Source organism: Ammospiza nelsoni, chromosome 18 (genome assembly GCF_027579445.1).
Source record: "Ammospiza nelsoni isolate bAmmNel1 chromosome 18, bAmmNel1.pri, whole genome shotgun sequence".
NCBI classification, from domain to species: domain Eukaryota; kingdom Metazoa; phylum Chordata; class Aves; order Passeriformes; family Passerellidae; genus Ammospiza; species Ammospiza nelsoni.
In genome coordinates this window covers 12,437,955-12,454,611 of record NC_080650.1, presented here as the reverse complement: position 1 = coordinate 12,454,611, position 16,657 = coordinate 12,437,955, and the positions used below count along the sequence as shown (strand labels likewise).

The window sequence follows — 16,657 nt, the reverse complement described above, 5'->3', positions numbered from 1 at the left end:
CTCCCCAAGCTCATGGATGCACCCATGACCAGCAGGGACCCCATCCAATGCCACCCCCAAGCTCCTGGATCCCCCAGCACCACTGGGCACCCCAAGGCAAGGCCCAGCCCAGCCCATGGATACCCCCAGGGCCATTGGGGACCCCATCCCAAGCCCCTGAAACCCTTCAGTGCTGAAGTGAACACCATCCCATGGCCGTCCAAGCCTATGGATGCTCCCAGTGCCACTGGGGACCTCTTCTTGTGCCATTCTGAGCCCAAGGATCCTCCCAGTGCCATTGGGGACCCCATCCCCAGCCTCTCCCCAAGCCCATGGATCCCACCACCACCACCAATGACTCCATCCTGTGCCCCTCCCAGGGTCCTATGTCCCCCCCATCCTATTGGGGATCCCATCCCAAGCCCATGGGTACCCCCAGTGCCACCAGGGACCCCATCCCCAGCCCATGGGTAACCCCAGTGCCACCAGGGACCCCATCCCCAGCCCATGGGTAACCCCAGTGCCATCAGGGACCCATCCCAAGCCCTCCCATCCAATGAGTACCCCCAGTGCAATCAGGGACCCCATCCCCAGCCCATGGGTAACCCCAGTGCCATCAGGGACCCCATCCCAGTCTTCTGGGCACCCCCAGTGCCATCAGGGACTCCATCCCAAGCCCATGGGTACCCCCTGTGCCACCAGGGACCCTATGCCAAGCCCATGGGTACCCCAGTGCCATCAGGGACCCCATCCCAGCCCATGGACACCCATCAGTGCTTCTGGGACCCCTCTTCAAGCTCCCCCCGTTCCTGTGGGTGCCCTTCTGCCCCAGGACCCCCCCAGTCCCACCAGTGCCGCCAGTGTGGAGGGCTCACGTGTGGCCACGCCCCTTTGTTAAGCCACGCCCATTTCACGAAGCCACGCCCCCCGCTGGTCCTCCAGGGTGCCCGGTCCGCCAGGGGGCGCCCGGAGCAGCGGCCGCCGCTCCGCGCCGCGCTCTGTGCTCCGTGACGTCACTTCTGGAGGCGCGGAGGCGAGGCGCGGTGAGTGCCGGGGTGAGCCGGGACCCCCGGCCGGGGATGGGGGAGCGGCCCCGGCCCTGGGGCTGCGGAGGGGCGGGCGGTCCGTGTCTCGCTGTGCCAGGGGCTCGGTGCAACTGGAGGGTCCTGCTCTGGGGGGCGAAGACCCCGTGCTGGGGGAGCTCTAAGGGCTCGGGCCCATGTGCGGGGCTCTCAGGGCTAAGGAGGGCGGAGAGTCCCCGGCGTGAGGGTCTGGGGCGGCTCTGAAGGAGTGGAGGGCTCTGGGTTCGGTGTGCTGGGCTCTGGGGGTTCTGGGAAGCTTAGAGACCCCGGCGTGAGGGTCTGGGGCGGCTCTGAGCGCGTGAATGGCTCTGGGCTCGGTGTGCGGGGATCTGGGGGTTCTGGGAAGCGGAGAGTCCCCGGCGTGAGGGTCTGGGCGTCTCTGAAGGAGTGAGGGGCTCTGGGCTCGATGTGCTGGGCTCTGGAGGGCGGAGAGTCCCTGGCTTGAGGGTCTGGGGCGGCTCTGAGCAAGTGAAGGACTCTGAGGGCTCAGGAGAAGAGAAGAGACCCCGGCGTGAGGGTCTGGGTGGCTCTGAGGGAGTGAATGGCTCTGGGCCCGGTGTTCGGGGCTCTGGGGGCTCAGGAGGGCGGAGAGTGCCCGGCGTGAGGTCTGGGGCGGTTCTGAGGAAGTGAAGGACTCTGAGGGCTCAGGAGAAGAGAAGAGACCCCGGCGTGAGCGTCTGGGACGACTCCGAGGGAGTGAAGGGCTCTGGGCTCGGTGTGCTGGGCTCTGGAGGGCGGAGAGTCCCTGGCTTGAGGGTCTGGGGCGGCTCTGAAGGGGTAACGGGCTCTGGGCCCGGTGTGCTGGGCTCTGGGGGCTCTGGAGACGTGGAGGGTCCCGGGTCTGGGGGGCATGGAGCAGCGGACGCCCCGGGATGGATGTGCGGGGCTCTGAGGGCTCTGGAGGGCGGAGAGTCCCTGGCTTGAGGGTCTGGGGCGGCTCTGAAGGGGTAACGGGCTCTGGGCCCGGTGTGCTGGGCTCTGGAGACGTGGAGGGTCCCGGGTCTGGGGAGGCTCGCAGGAGAGTTCGCTCCGGGATGGATGTGCGGGGCTCTGGGGTGTTCTGGCGGAGCGAAGGCTCCCGGGTCTGTGAGGGCTCTGAGGTGGCAAAAGTCGCGGTCCGGGGGCTCAGGGAGGGGCCGAGCACTCGGGCCCGGGGTCCCAGGGGAGTTCAGTGGCACTGGGGGGCTGTGGTGGAGCGGACCCCAGGCTCGCTGTGGAGGGCTGGGAGGTGCAGGCTGGAGGGAGGCCCAGCGCACACTGCAGAGCCCAGGCGGGGCTGGCGGGAGGAGCCCGGGAGAGCCCCGGTTGCGGGCAGGTTTGGCCCCCACGGGCTCACCCCGTGCTCCCTCCCCAGCCCTGCCGGCAGCACCATGTCCTCCGAGTCCAGCAAGAAGAGGAAGCCCAAGGTGATCCGCACGGACGGGGTCCCAGCCGAGGGCAAGCGGGGCAAGGGCGACACGGACCAGGTACAGACGTGCCCAGGGCCCTGCCCACACCCCTCTGTGCTGGCCTGGCTTTCCCTGCTGGAAAACAATCCCAGAGAAGCTGTGCCTGCCCCATCCTGGCAGTGTCCCAGGCCACGTTGGATGGGCCTTGGAGAAAACTGGGCTGGTGGAAGGTGTCCCTGCCTATGGGACTGGATGGGCTTTAAAGTCCTCCCTTCCCACCCAAACCATTCTGGAATTCCATGAATTGTGAGATCCAGTTCCCCCAGCTTCCAATGCCTCCTAAACTCCCACTGTGAATTCCTAAACCTGCTTCCATCTCTTTCAGGAGACACAAACACTCCTCTGGAGAGTGAGCTCAAAGCTGGAAGATCCCTCAGGGATTTGCATGGTGCCTTCAAACCCTCCCGTGAGCAGCAGGATAGTGTAGGATCAGCCAGAGTGGGGAGCGGGGTGGAGGAGGAGGAGCAGTCACCTTCCTGGATTGTCCTCTGTGGTCATGGAGATCATGGAATATCCTGAGTTGGAAGGGATCCACCAGGATCCTCCAGTCCAACTCCTGGCCCTGCACAGATTGAATTTGCCAATTCAAATTTATAACAATTAAAGACAGCCTGACCTTGCCAGGTGTTTTAGTGACTGGTGGGTTTGGGATTGTTGGAGCTTAGTCCCCTCCCTGTGTAAAGCCATGGGCTTCATGGGCAGAAGTGGCAGCCTGTCCCCCAGAGCTCTTTGCAGAGGGAGGGATGAGCCACAGGAGTGTTCTTGCCTTGGCAGGATGCCAGGTACTACAGCGAGGAGAGCGAGGTGGATCTGCGCGACCCCATCAAGGACTACGAGCTCTACAGGGAGACCTGCCAGGAGCTCCAGAGGCTCATGGCAGAGATCCAGGAGCTGAAGAGCCGGGGCATCAAGGAGAATGTGAGGAGAGGCCTCCACGTGGGGTGTAACATGTCTGTCTTTGGTGTTAATCCCAGGAGAAGGGCAGCAGGAGGTGTGATGTCTCCTGGGCAGAGTCAGGGAAATGGAGCAGCCTCCCTTTGCCAGGCTGCTGGGGCAGGAATGGAGACCCTGGAAATGGAACAGTTTCCCTTGTCTTGGGCTCCAGGGGCAGGAACTGAGCTCTGGAAATGGAATAACCTCCCTTTGCCAGGCTGCTGGGGCAGGAATTGGGCTCTGGAAATGGAGCAGCCTTCCTTGTCTTGGGCTGGTGGGGCAGGGATTGGGCTCTGGAAATGGAACAGCCTCCCTTTTCCAGGCTGCTGGGGCAGGGATTGATCCCCTGGAAATGGAGCAGCTTTCCTTGTCCAGGGCTGCTAGGGTAGGAATTGAGCTCTGGAAGTGGAATAACCTCCCTTTCCCAGGCTGCTGGGGCAGGGATTTATCTCTGGAAATGGAACAACCTCTTTTTCCCAGAACCCTTTCCCAGGCTGCTGGGACAGGAATTGAGCCCCTGGAAATGCAACAGCCTTCCTTGTCCAAGGCTGCTGGGGTAGGAATTGAGCTCTGGAAGTGGAACACTTTCCCTTGTCTTGGGCTCCTGGGGCAGGGATTTAACTCTGGAAATGGAATAACCTCCCTTTTCTGGGCTGCTGGGCAGGAATTGAGCTCTGGAAATGGAACAGCCTCCTTTTCCCAGGTTGCTGGGGCAGGAATTGGGCTCTGGAAGTGGAACAGCCTTCCTTGTCCAAGGCTGTTAGGGTAGGAATTGAGCTCTGGAAATGTTTCCCTTGTCTTGGGCTCCTGGGGCAGGGATTTAACTCTGGAAATTAAATAACCTCCCTTGCCCAGGCTGCTGGGGCAGGAATTGAGCCCCTGGAAATGGAGCAGCCTTCCTTGTCCAACCAAGGCTGCTAGGGCAGGGATTTAGCTTTGGAAATGGAACAGAGCCTCCCTTTCCCAGGCTTCTGGGGCAGGAATTGGGCTCTGGAAATGGAATATTCTCTCTTGTCCCAGGCTCCTGGTGCCTCAGGCTGAACCACCCCTGTTCCTGCTGCTGAGGCAAATGGCTGCAGGATTCTCTGAAGAGCCTGGACCCCCTGCCAGTTACTTCCAGCACAGCCCTGTGGTCTGGCAGCAGGAGGCTCCCTCAGCAGCCCCAGGGACATAAATGTGGCTCCATAGCAAAGCATGGCACCTTTTTTGTGGCAGGAACCCCCTGCAGAGGAGGTGCCAGCCATCCCTCCTGCTTCCACCCCTCTCTCCTGCCCTCAGGCCTCGGAGATCGACGAGCGGCGCGTGCAGAGCTGCGTGCACTTCATGACCCTGAAGAAGCTGAACCGCCTGGCCCACATCCGCCTCAAGAAGGGCAGGGACCAGACCCACGAGGTGCCAGGAGGGGCTGGGAGGGAGGAATGCAGCTTGGGGTTTAGGGGGGGCAGAGATGGGGCAGGTCCTGACTGCTCTGTGTGTGTGGTGTGAGGAGTTACACCTCAGCCAGGTCGTGGGGTTTGTTGGGAGGCTCTGTCTTGGTTTGAACAGACAGGAAGGCAGAAGCCTCCCCTGAAATGGAAAATGCAAACCCCCTCGCTACAAATTATTATAATTTAAATTTAAGAGATTCTCAAGCAAAGATAGGGGAATAAGAATAGCAGTTCTTTACTAGGAAAATTAAAAATATAAATGCAATAGTACAAACAAAAAAAAACCATTGACAGAGTCAGACCATGCCCCGCCCCCTGTGTGTCAGGGTGGTGTCCCAGCCCCATCCCATGGGGGCTCAGCCCTCCTGCAGTGCCAGCTGTGGCTCTGCTGCAGCAGGGATCCTGCACAAGGGGGGAGTTTTCCTCTGCAGCTCCAGGGCTGCTGCAGATGGGCCTGGGCTCCCTCTGGCCATGCAGGGCAGCAGAAAGCTGCTCCTCTGGCAATGCAGGGGGCAAAGGCTGCTGTGCTGTGCCAGGCTCAGATTGGATCCAGGTAGGAATGCTTGGCTCCTCCCCTGGGCACAGCATCTCCCCATGGGATGCTGGGATTGGATCAGCCCTGCAGGGACACTCAGTGGCCATGGACAGCAGAGATCTCCTGGAGGGAGGGTTGGTGTGGGAGAGATGAAGGTAAAACTGCCCCATGAACAGCAGAGAACTGCCCCAGCTCTGACAGATGGGGACAGAACACACAGCCCCAGCCACACCTTTCAGCTTGAGACAGGCTCCAATCCTGATAAACTCCTGCTGGGTGCAGGGCAGCTGTAAGAAATCAATAAAGAAGGAGTAGTATCTGCTTTTGTCTCAAGTGTAGCAGGAGGTCAGAAACTCTGTTTCAAGGGTCTGGTGTTGTGCAAGTGTATCAATGGGGGGATGATTGGCCTGGAAGCTCCATACCCAGAGTTCTCAGAGAGGGGACTCTGTGTGTCCCAGCAAATGAGCCCTGTCCTGTGCCTTGGCTTTGAAATGTGAGGAAGCAGCAGGATCAGTCTCCTGTCACAATCCTTTGCTCCTCCAGTCCTTAAAAATGTCATTCTTCCCCCTAAAAATTGTTGCATACCCTAAAACCTGCTGTCCCCAGCTGCTGTAGTGACGGGGTCTTGGTGACTCTCTCTTGGTGACTGGTTTTCCTGCTCCATCCCTGCTCTGGCTGTGTCTGTGTTTCAGGCAAAGCAGAAGGTTGATGCCTATCACCTGCAGCTCCAGAACCTGCTCTATGAGGTGATGCACCTGCAGAAAGAGATCACCAAGTGCCTGGAATTCAAGTGAGCATGGCCAGGGGGCAGAGGGAGCATTGGTGTGTCTGGGATGGGTGGGGGAGCTCTTCCCACATTCACTGTGGGAGCACAGTGGGTGCCCCAGGTGTTTAATCATGGAATAGTTTGGGTTAGAAGGGACATTAAAGCTCATCCAGTGCCACCCCTGCCCTGGCAGGGACACCTCCCACTGTCCCAGGCTGCTCCCAGCCCCAGTGTCCAGCCTGGCCTTGGGCACTGCCAGGGATCCAGGGGCAGCCCCAGCTGCTCTGGGCACCCTGTGCCAGGGCCTGCCCACCCTGCCAGGGAGCAATTCCTAATTCTCAATATCCCTCTGGCAGTGGGAGCCATTCCCTGTGTCCTGTCCCTCCATCCCTTGTCCCTCTCCAGCTCTCCTGGAGCCCCTTTAGGCTCAGACAATGGAGGTCAAAACAAGTTCAGCTCACTGATGGAGGTGGCTCAGCAGAAGGGCAGGCAGCACCAGTGGGACATTCTCCTGTGGGACACATTGAACACTTCCCACTTTTCCCTGGTCTGATCCATGTGTCCTGGCAGGTCCAAACACGAGGAGATCGAGCTGGTGAGCCTGGAGGAGTTCTACAAGGAGGCCCCCCCTGAGATCAGCCGCCCTGCCATCACCCTGACTGAGCCCCACCAGCAGACCCTGGCCCGCCTGGACTGGGAGCTGGAGCAGCGCAAGAGGTGGGTCAGGGGTGTTCCCATTCCGTGCTCCTGCTCCAGGGATCTGGGCACACACCTGCAGTTCTGGGTGTCCCCACTCCATGTCCCACTCCAGGGATCTGGGCACACACCTGCAGTTCTGGGTGTCCCCACTCCATGTCCCAGCTCCAGGGGTCTGGGCAGACACCCAGAGCTGCTGGGAGAGCAGATGTAGGGATGAAGCTTTTCACACCCTCTTGTGTGGCTGGGACATCCCCTCTGTGCAGAGCTGGGCTTGCTGGGATCCTTGCTCCATAGGTCAGGGAGTTGTCTGGCACTGCCTGGTGATCCAAGGAGCAAAGGGAGCCCTGGCTGGAGCTGCTGCCATTCCATGCCATGGTGTGGAGCTGCCAACCACACCAGGCTGGGACAGCCCCGTGTCCTGCTGCTGGCATCACCGCTGTCCCAGGGCTCAGCTGCTCCCTGACTCTTGCCCCCTGGGAAAAGCAAACATGACACAGCATTCCTGTGTTTGGATAACAGGCAGGCAGTGTCCAGGAGCACCTTCTGGAAAGATCAGTTGGAATGTGCTGGTGGGTGCAGCCTGAGGGCAGCTCAGCAGAGCAGATGAGGTGCTGGGTGCCTCCAACCCTTCATGATTCCTTTTCCCAGAGCCTTTCCCTAAAACCTGGCTGCTTTTGCCTGGTGGAAGGCACAGGCAGGATCCTCCAGCTGGCTCTCCCTGTGACACAGGCAGAGGAGTGTTCACCTGCAGATCTCTGATCATTGATGATCATCACCTCATGGAGACCCTCAGCTGCTCATTAAATTGCTGAGAGGCCTTGGAATTCCCAGTCCTCACTCTGTGGTGTCTAAGGAATGCCCCTGTCCTTCTCCCACCACTGCTGAGGTGGGACATGGCCTGTTCAGCTGCTCACAAGCAGATGCCAGTGGTGCTGTGGGCATTTTCTGATGATGTTGGGGTTGTTGACACTCATCCATGATTTATGTTGGTGTTTTTAGCTGTGCAATCCCATTGGATTGGCTTTGGATTCTTCTCCACCTTATATGAGGTGCCTTTGGAGTGGAGTGCAGGGATTTCATAGCTCTGTTTTGGGAAGGTGTGTGAACACTGGAGCTTGTGTAGGAGCCTCTTGGGATGTGCATTGACCCCCACAAACACAGTTTTGCTTGGAAGCAGAATCCAAGTTCTGCAAGGTCAGGTCTGTTCCCCCTCAGAGAACCCTTGTCCTGGGCAGGCCACTTCCATACCCAGTTCCCTGCTCCTGCTGGGAAAGGGCTTGCAGGCAGCAGCAGTGAGGGGATTTTGGTGTGTTCTCCCTGAACACGAGGTATCCAGGGCTCAGAGCATCATGGTGGGCTTGCATTTTCCTGGGTTTTCTCTGTTGAACCTTGGCTCTGTGACATGAGGTGGCTCTGGGGATATGAAGGGACAAAGCCTCTTAGGGAGCTCAGAGGGGTCATGGCTGCTGGCAGCAGAGCCTGGTGTGGGAGCAGATCTCCTGAGGGAAGAGCCAGTTGCTGCCCCTTTTGGAGCACAGCACAAGGTTGAGCTTCCCCTTTTCCTTGTTTGTTTTCCATCTCAAATCAGTTCCTTTCTGCCTCCCCTTGCCCTTGGTGTTAGGAGCTCTGTTTGCCCCATGTTTGAGCTCTCCTGGTTCCTTCTGTCAGGGCAGGAATGCTGGGGCTCATCATCCAGGTGGACCCCAGCAGGTTTAGAGCTGTGGTGGGTGGCAGTGACAGAATTCCCTCCCTTAGGCTGGCAGAGAAATACAAGGAGTGCCTGACCAGCAAGGAGAAGATCCTGAAGGAGATTGAGGTGAAGAAGGAATATCTGAGCAGCCTCCAGCCTCGACTCAACAGCATCATGCAGGTACCTGAGCCCTGCAGGAGGTCACACCGAGGGGCAGCTCCTGGGCTGGTTTGGGTCTGGAGATGTTTCATTCCCACTCGGGGCGGGCAAGGGGTAGATCTGAGACCCCTCCAGAGTTTCCTTTTTTATTTATGCAGCAATTCCTGCAGAACTGCAGCTGCAGGAGCTGCTAAATGGGCCTTTCCCTGGAGAGCCCCACGCAGTCCCAGCCCCCTGTGGCTGCCTTGGGAGGGAGGAACAGGAGGAGGAGCTGGGTTATTTCCAGATCCAAAACTTTCCCAGTGAGACAGCTGCCAGCCCTTTCCTGGGGCTCTCCATGTTTAACCCTGCACCACCACTGCTGTGCCAGCTTCATCTCCTGCTCTCTCAGGGTGAGGAGGATGAGCTGTTCCCCTCCCAGTGATGAAGGCTCTCCCTGTCATTCCCAGGCCTCCCTCCCTGTGCAGGAGTACCTGTTCATGCCCTTCGACCAGGCTCACAAGCAGTACGAGACCGCCCGGCACCTCCCGCCGCCTCTCTACGTCCTCTTCGTCCAGGCCAGTGCCTATGGACAGGCCTGTGGTGAGCACCGAGGGGCCAGTGCCCCCCCAATGCCCCCCACGGGCCAGATGTCACTCCTGCCTGCAGCAATCACCACTTTTTGGGGTGTTTTCCCCCTGTCTGCTCTGCTGTCAGATTCTGCTGAGCACAGAGCAGCGGGGTGGCCCCACGGCGCAGTGAGGCAGCAGCATTTGAAACCTTGTTTGCTCAGCTGCCTCGCTGGGAGAAGTGCTTGGGAAGCTCCCTTCCCACCCCTTCCCCCCTTGCCAAGGTCAGGAGGGATGTCCTTGCAGGCTCTGAGCAGCCTGTGAGCTGGCTCAGTGCTGTCACAGCTTCCCCAGAGCTGTCACCCCCTGCCTTGTGCCACCGGGGGACCCCAGGCCTTGTGGAGGCCGTTGCCACAGCTCACCTAGAAACCTTCACCCCTTTGTATTTTGGGGGGATTTCTGGAGCCTCCCTGAGCTGGGAGGATTTCCTGGAAGAGATCAGGATCCCACTGGCCTGTGCACACCTCCTGTGTAGTGAGGGCTGTGGTGTGACCTGTACCTCTCAGTGCCAGAGGAGCATGGAAGGACACGGTGGTGCTTGGCCACACCAGGTCCCTGCTTGTCCCAGCCAGATCCAAACCTCTCCTGGCTCTTAATAAACATTTGGCCCTTATGGTTTCCAGGAAGAGTCCCTCAAAACCCAGCGTTTTCCATCTTCTGACCCCATCCTGCCCAGGAGATCCAGCCCAGTGGTGGCCTTCCAGAACCTTCCAGACAACCTCTCTCCCACTGGCCTTTTGCTGGAGCTTCCTTCACCAGGAACCAGGAGCTTTAGGGGCAGGGCTGCTCTGCTCACTGCCTTTGCAGCAGGAATGGGATTGCTGACTCAGTTTTCCTGTCTCCTCTGCAGATAAGAAGCTGGTGGTGGCCATAGAAGGGAGCGTGGAGGAAGCCAAGGCCCTTTATAAACCACCTGAGGACTCACAGGGTGAGTTGTGGTGTTGCCCTGGGGACTTGTTCCTCTGTGCCTGCAGCTCCTGGCACCCTGCTTCTGTTGGGAGAGGGGTGTCAGGGCTTGGGAAAAGCCCTGGTGGTCCTGCTGGTGGTGGGAGAGCTCAGCCCTGAGTGGTCCCTGCTGACACCTCTCTCTCTCTGCACAGATGATGAGAGCGATTCCGACGCAGAGGAGGAGCAAACCACGGTAAGGGACAGCACTGTCCCCCTCTGGGGAGAGCTGGGGCTGGGAACTGCCCCTGCACACTCTGAGTGTGTGTGGAACTGCAGTGATGTCAAATGCTGACCTTTCCTGGGAGGAGGGAGCTGCCATTTCCAGCTGGTGTCCCAAATGCAGGAGCAGGCAGGGTACAGAGCTGCTCCTCTCGTGTCCCATCCCTGCAGCTCCGGCTGGAGCTGCTCCACTTTGTATAAATAGCCCGAGGGCAGGGAGCTGTGTCCAACAGGGAGGGATCTGTGTCCATCCCGTGCCAAAAGCATTCTCTGCACCAGGGCTTGTTCAGCACTCCTTGGAGGAAGTGTTTGTCCTACAAATAATTCCTGCTGGATGCTGAGGGGAGGATGGAGGTGCTGGTTGCTCCCAGCAGCAAAGCCTGAGGGGGCTCTGGGCCTCCACTCCCACCAGCAGCAGCAGAGCCAGGTGTATGGGGATGTTCTGTGGGGAAGAGTCTCATGTCCAGAGAAGGGAATGGAGCTGGAAAGGGCTCAGCCTGGAGCAAAGGAGACTCAGGGGGCCCTTGTGGCTCTGCACAGCTCCTGACAGGAGGGGATAGCTGGGGGGGTCGGGCTGTGCTCCAGGGAACAGGGACAGGATGAAAGGAAAGAAGAGTGTGCCAGAGGAGGATATTGGGAAAATTCCTTCACAGAAAAGGCTGTCCAGCCTGGCACAGCTGCCCAGGGCAGTGGGGGAGTCCCCATTCCTGGAGAGATTGAACAGCCATGTGGTTGTGGCACAAGGGGACGTGGGGCAGTGGTGGCCTTGGCAGTGCTGCAGGGGTGGTTGGACCTGGTACTCTCAGAGGGCTTTTCCAACCTAAAGGATTCAGTGATTCCAGGTTCTGCCTCTTGCAGTGGGAAAGCTTTTGGGCCAGCAGGTCCTTGGCTTTGTCTCCCAGGAGTGGAGACATTCCCTGGAGCTGAAGGAGTGACAGGAGCTGGAGCTGAGTGAGGGTATCCTGCTCCTCTCCCTCTCCAGGACAGTGTGGCCCTGGTGCTGGGGGATTGTGGAGCTGGACTGGAGGGAAGGAGCTGTGTGCTGGGAAGGTCCATGGGTTGGTGAGGAGCAGGAGAAGGCTCTCACAGCTGTTTTGCCCCCCCAGAAGCGGCGCAGGCCCACCCTGGGTGTGCAGCTGGATGACAAACGCAAGGAGATGCTGAAGAGACACCCCTTGTCTGTAACCCTGGACCTGAAGTGCAAAGGTGAGAGGCTCGGGGGTGTGACAGCAGCTCAGGGACTGTCCCCAGCAGCACCCTGGGAGGAGCTGGAAATGTGGAGGGGTTTCTCTGAGCTGGAGCAGGCACCAATGTCACCCCTTCTGTGTGGGCAGATGAGAACGTGCTTCACCTGACCTTCCACTACCTGATGAACCTCAACATCATGACGGTGAAAGCCAAGGTGACCACTGCCGTGGAGATGACCACGGCCATCAGTGCTGGGTAAGGAGAGCCTGTGGGCAGCAAGCCTGGAGATCACCAAACAGTGACTTCATGGGCTTTGGGAGCCCTGCAGAGCCTGGAGATCATTGGGCAGTGACTCCATGGGATTTTGGAGCCCTGCAGAGCCTGGAGATCATTGGGCAGTGATTCTGTGGGGTTTGGGAGCCCTGCAGAGTCTGGAGCTCATTGGGCAGTGATTCTGTGGGGTTTGGGAGCCCTGCAGGGCCTGGAGATCATTGGGCAGGGATTTAATGGGATTTTGGAGCCCTGCAGAGCCTGGAGATCATTGGGCAGTGATTCTGTGGGATTTGGGAGCCCTGCAGAGTCTGGAGATCATTGGGCAGGGATTTAATGGGATTTTGGAGCCTTGCAGAGCCTGGAGATCATTGGGCAGTGATTCTGTGGGGTTTGGGAGCCCAGCACAGCGTCGAGCTCATCAGGGAGTGATTCTGTGGGATCCAGGAACCCTACACAGCCCAGAGCTCATCAGGCAGGGCCCCCTCTGCCCCCATGGGTCTGGGAGCTCTGCACAGCCCAAGCACTTTCTTCCCCCTCTCCTCTGCCATGACAAGCCAGACTCAGGGAGAGTTTGGGAACCTCTCAGCAGTGCCAGAGCTGTCAGGAACTGGAGGAAAGTCTCTCCTGCTGACACATTCAGCCTCCCTCCCACAGGCAGAGCCTGGCAGCTCCCTCACCTGCCTGTTCCTGAGGTCACCTTGTCCTGAGCTCCAGAGACGCAGCTGCCTGTGCTCCCCAGAGCCTGCAGAGCCTGATTGGTGTGAGGAAAAGCTGAAGTGGCAGCTTTGGGAGCCTGCCCAGAGAGCTCCCAGCAGCTGCCAGCTCTCTGGTGGCTCTCTCTGGCACAGGAGGTGCCTAAGGAAGAGGGAGGTGGGAAAAGCTGGTCTGAGCTTGCCTGGGAGCAGGTGCTGCTTCCCAGCCTGTCCTATATGCAGCCTCCTCATCCTGTTGGGGTTCTCTTCCTGCTGCAGACACCCCAAACCCTCTGTGACAGCAGCTGGAGATCCTGTGCAGAGTGTTTCCTCCCTCCTGCTGCCCTTGGCTGTGTTACCCCAAACCAGGGAGGCTGTGCCTTGAGCCAGACCCCAAATCCTGCAGCCCATTGTGCCTGGTCAGTCCTGTGAGTGCAGTCAGACATGAGGAATTTCGTGGCACTAGAGGGAGCAGCTTCCTGGAGCTGGGGCCCTGTGATTTCCATCCTGGAGACAGCTCTCCCTTTGGAGTGGAATTAGGGAAAGTCATTCTGCTCTTGAACTTATGAAGCTCATAATCCCTTTCTCTGGGTTTGGAGCCTGTTCATGGAGGGATGCAGAGCCCAGACTGCTGCTGATGACCTCTCCTCTCTTTCTGCCAGGGACCTGCTCTCCCCAGACTCCCTCCTCAACTGCCTCTACCCGGGGGACCACGGCAGGAAAACGCCCAACCCGGCCAACCAGTTCCAGTTTGATAAAGTGGGGTGAGTGTCACCCATTAGTTCCTTGCTCCAGTACAGCAAATCCTCCCTGCTTGATGTGACCCTTCCTCATTGTCCCCACAGCATCCTGACCCTGAGTGACTACGTGACAGAGCTGGGACACCCCTATGTGTGGGTGCAGAAGCTGGGTGGCCTGCATTTTCCCAAGGAGCAGCCTCAGGCATGGCACAAACTCCTCCCTTATCCCCCACAACATTGGGCTGAGCTTTGGGGTCCTGTCCTGTCCCCCTGCTGGCCCCAGCTGTCCCCAAACCATGGCTGGGGCAGGCTGAGCTGGGCTGGATCTGTGTGTGGGGCCACACTGACGTATTTCCTGTCACACATGTGACAGTCCAAGCCCTTTTAGTGCCTGAATGATGGGTGCCTGTCCCTGTGGGGATGTGGCTCCTGGCCTGACATCCCTCCTGCCCACAGCACACAGTGGCTGCTGACAATTCCCTGAGTGCCAGCCACATGGAGCTGACAGTGAAGCTGCTCCGGAGCCGCCTGCAGTCCCGCCTGGCCCTGCACAAGCAGTTTGCATCCCTAGGTGAGTGCTGGGCTCCCCACCCTGCCATGGGGACAGGGGTGCAGTGGCAGGATGCTGCCAGGCTCCCTGCCCTTCCCTGGGGACAGGGGTGCAGTGGCAGGGTCCTCATGCAGGGAAGCATCTCTTCCCTGCTCAGCCAAGCTCCAGGTGGCCATGGTCCTGAATCCCAGTTATTCCAAGTTGCTACCCATCTTCAGCCAGTGCCTGGACTGGGAGGGAGAGTGGAACAGCACCAATCACAGGAGAGGAGACATCAGCTGGCTGATGTGACATTTGATGGGTGGCTGTGCCACCCTCAGCATTCTCAGTTGTTCCCTCAGCCCTTGGGAGTTGTAGGAATGAAGGAACTGCCTGATTTTGGGTGGCAGAGGAAGGCTGTGGCCCTTCCAGTGCCCAGCACCTCTTTGGGAATGGCCATCCCAGTGCTGGGTGGTGATTTGGGATATGATGGGAGGTGAGCTGCACACCATGCATGTTGTGTGCCTGTCAAGCAGCCAGGGCTCCAGTGGGATCACAAGCCAGGCATCCAGTGGGATCACAGCACAAGGATGCCATGGGATCACAGCCCAGGGATCCAGTGGGATCACAGCCCAGGGATCCAGTGGAATCACAGCCTGGGCTCTGCTGGACACCTGCTGGAGGATAGCATCATGCCCAGGTCCCACTTTGGGAGTGTCCCCACTGCAGGACAGTGGCAGAGCAGTGTCCCCAGCCCTATCCTTGCTTTCAGAGCACGGCGTTGTGCCCGTGTCCAGCGAGTGCCAGCAGCTCTTCCCCACCAAGATCGTCTCCCGCCTGGTGAAGTGGACTGCCATTCCCTATGAGGATTATGCTGTAAGTGCTGAGCGCGAGGCTGAATCCCTCCCTTCCAGCTCCCTTCCAGCTCCCACGTGGCACTGCAGCCATCATTCCTCCTTCTCTCAGGAGCTGCCTTACACTAAGGATGTGATAGAGGCTGGCTTGGCTGAAGACACTCACCTCTACTACATGGCCCTGATAGAGAGGGGAACAGGTAGGCACCTTTCCTTCCCTTGGGAGCTCCCAAGCTGCATCCCAGGGCAGCCTCATGGGTAGCCCCCCTGGCTGGAGGCCCTGTGAGTGACACCTTTTTCCTGCTCAGCCAAGCTCCAGGCAGCTGTGGTGCTGAACCCTGGTTATTCCACGCTGCCTCCTGTCTTCAGCCTGTGCCTCAACTGGAAGGGAGAGAGGAACAGCAGCAACGACGACAACATTCGGGTACTGTGGGATGGGGGCTGCATTTTAGGGTGTCCCCAGCAGATCTGTGCCCATAACAAGGGAATGTTGGGGTGAGCTGGTGGCTGGACACTCCTGTGTGATGGTGTGCACAGGAGTCTCAGGTTGAGGGAACAGATGAGGATCTGACTCCATGTTTCAGAAGGCTTGATTTATTATTTTATGATATATATTACATTAAAACTATACTAAAAGAATAGAAGAAAAGATTTCATTAGAAAGCTAGCTAAGAATAAAATAGCAAAGAATGATAACAAAAGTTTGTAGCTCGAGCTCTCTGTCTGAGATTCATTGTGATTCACTATTAATTACAAACATCTAACATGAGCTAATTAAAGATCCACCTGTGGCATTCCACAGCAGCAAATAATCAATGTTTACATTTTGTTCCTGAAGCCTCTCACCTTCTTAAGAGGAAAAATCCTAAAAAAAAAAAGATTTTTCATAAAAGATGTCTGTGACACTCCTGGGAATGCAGGGTAGAGATCCAAGCCTGTGCCAACCTCATCTCTGTTTTCCAGGCCATGGAGAGCGAGGTCAATGTCTACTACAAGGAGCTGTGGGGGCCCAAACCTGGCTACCAGCTGCTCACCAACCAGCTGCAGCGGCTGTGCATGGTGCTGGACGTGTACCTGGAGACAGAGCCCCACGATCCCAGCGTGGAGGGGCCCAAGGAATTCCCCCAGGAGAAGATGTGTCTGCGCCTGGTCAGGTGGGAGCTGCCTGGGGGTGCGGGTGCTGCCAGGGACTCTGGTGGTGTTGCTGTTCCTGGAAGCCTGTCCTAGAGGGATCAGCCCTCACAGTAACCCCAGAATTGGTTCTTGTTTGTGGGTGCTATGAGAGGTTCCTGATCCCTGTGGTCACAGCCTCCCCTCTTCTCCTCTTCCAGGGGTCCCCTGCGCCTGAAGCCCTTCAAGTTCAACTACCCCCAGGGGTTCTTCAGCCACCGCTGAGCAGCACTGGGGCTCACTCTGGGATGGGACTCGTTCACTCTGTGGGAGGAGTGTTCCCACCCTGACATTTCTACTCCTTTTGCAATGTTTTGGGGTTTGTTTGAAGGTTTTGTAGTCAAAGGGATTAAACTGAGCTAAAGAAAAACTATGTGGGTGCCTTGTCTGTGCAGAGGGGCTGGGATGAGGGAACTGTGAGGGCTGCAGCAAGCCTTGTGTCCCAGCCCTGGGCTCTGACAGCCTTTCCAGGGATGCTTCCTGCCTCCTGACTTCCCTCCCCAGCACAGGGACTGGGGAGCTGAGGTGGCTAAAAACTGAGGTGGCTAAAAATAGCCCATTCCAGAGCCCGCAGTGCAGCCCCAGCCTGTCCTTGCCTGCTGGCTGCCATCCCACTCAGCACAACCCCTGCATCTGGGGGGCTTCTCTGCTCCCTGGCCTTGGAGGGGAGCAGAGTGGGGTCCTGGCACAGGCAGGAGGAGGGGTGGGACATCCTGGC

General features: G+C 58.4%; 1 protein-coding gene across 3 annotated transcripts; it reads left to right on the top strand.

Moving 5' to 3' along the window:
- The first annotated feature begins 1,014 nt into the window (after window positions 1-1,014).
- Window positions 1,015-16,309, top strand: THOC5 (THO complex subunit 5). 3 transcript variants are annotated; one of them, XM_059484865.1, is made up of 21 exons: window positions 1,015-1,022; window positions 2,416-2,527; window positions 2,835-2,915; window positions 3,284-3,427; window positions 4,721-4,834; window positions 6,097-6,194; window positions 6,741-6,887; window positions 8,625-8,739; window positions 9,168-9,300; window positions 10,177-10,254; window positions 10,427-10,467; window positions 11,600-11,699; window positions 11,828-11,936; window positions 13,309-13,410; window positions 13,492-13,588; window positions 13,843-13,957; window positions 14,688-14,791; window positions 14,882-14,969; window positions 15,078-15,193; window positions 15,733-15,923; window positions 16,101-16,309. In XM_059484865.1, exons 2-21 carry the CDS (start codon window positions 2,432-2,434, stop codon window positions 16,162-16,164), a joined length of 2,133 nt encoding a protein of 710 aa, XP_059340848.1. In that variant the 5' UTR covers window positions 1,015-1,022; window positions 2,416-2,431; the 3' UTR covers window positions 16,165-16,309. The 3 variants fall into 3 exon arrangements, with proteins under 3 accessions (XP_059340848.1, XP_059340849.1, XP_059340850.1); XM_059484866.1 differs by lacking the exon at window positions 2,835-2,915 and having other exon boundaries at window positions 1,017-1,022; XM_059484867.1 differs by lacking the exons at window positions 1,015-1,022; window positions 2,835-2,915 and having other exon boundaries at window positions 2,433-2,467.
- Window positions 16,310-16,657: the final 348 nt, after the last annotated feature.

Coding starts and splice junctions, on each gene's coding strand:
- THOC5 (XM_059484865.1), top strand. CDS start 2,432: ATGTCCTCCGAGTCCAGCAAGAAGAGGAAGCCCAAGGTGATCCGCACG. Junction 2,528..2,834: donor GCAAGGGCGACACGGACCAG/GTACAGACGTGC, acceptor CATCTCTTTCAG/GAGACACAAACACTCCTCTG. Junction 9,301..10,176: donor TGCCTATGGACAGGCCTGTG/GTGAGCACCGAG, acceptor TCTCCTCTGCAG/ATAAGAAGCTGGTGGTGGCC.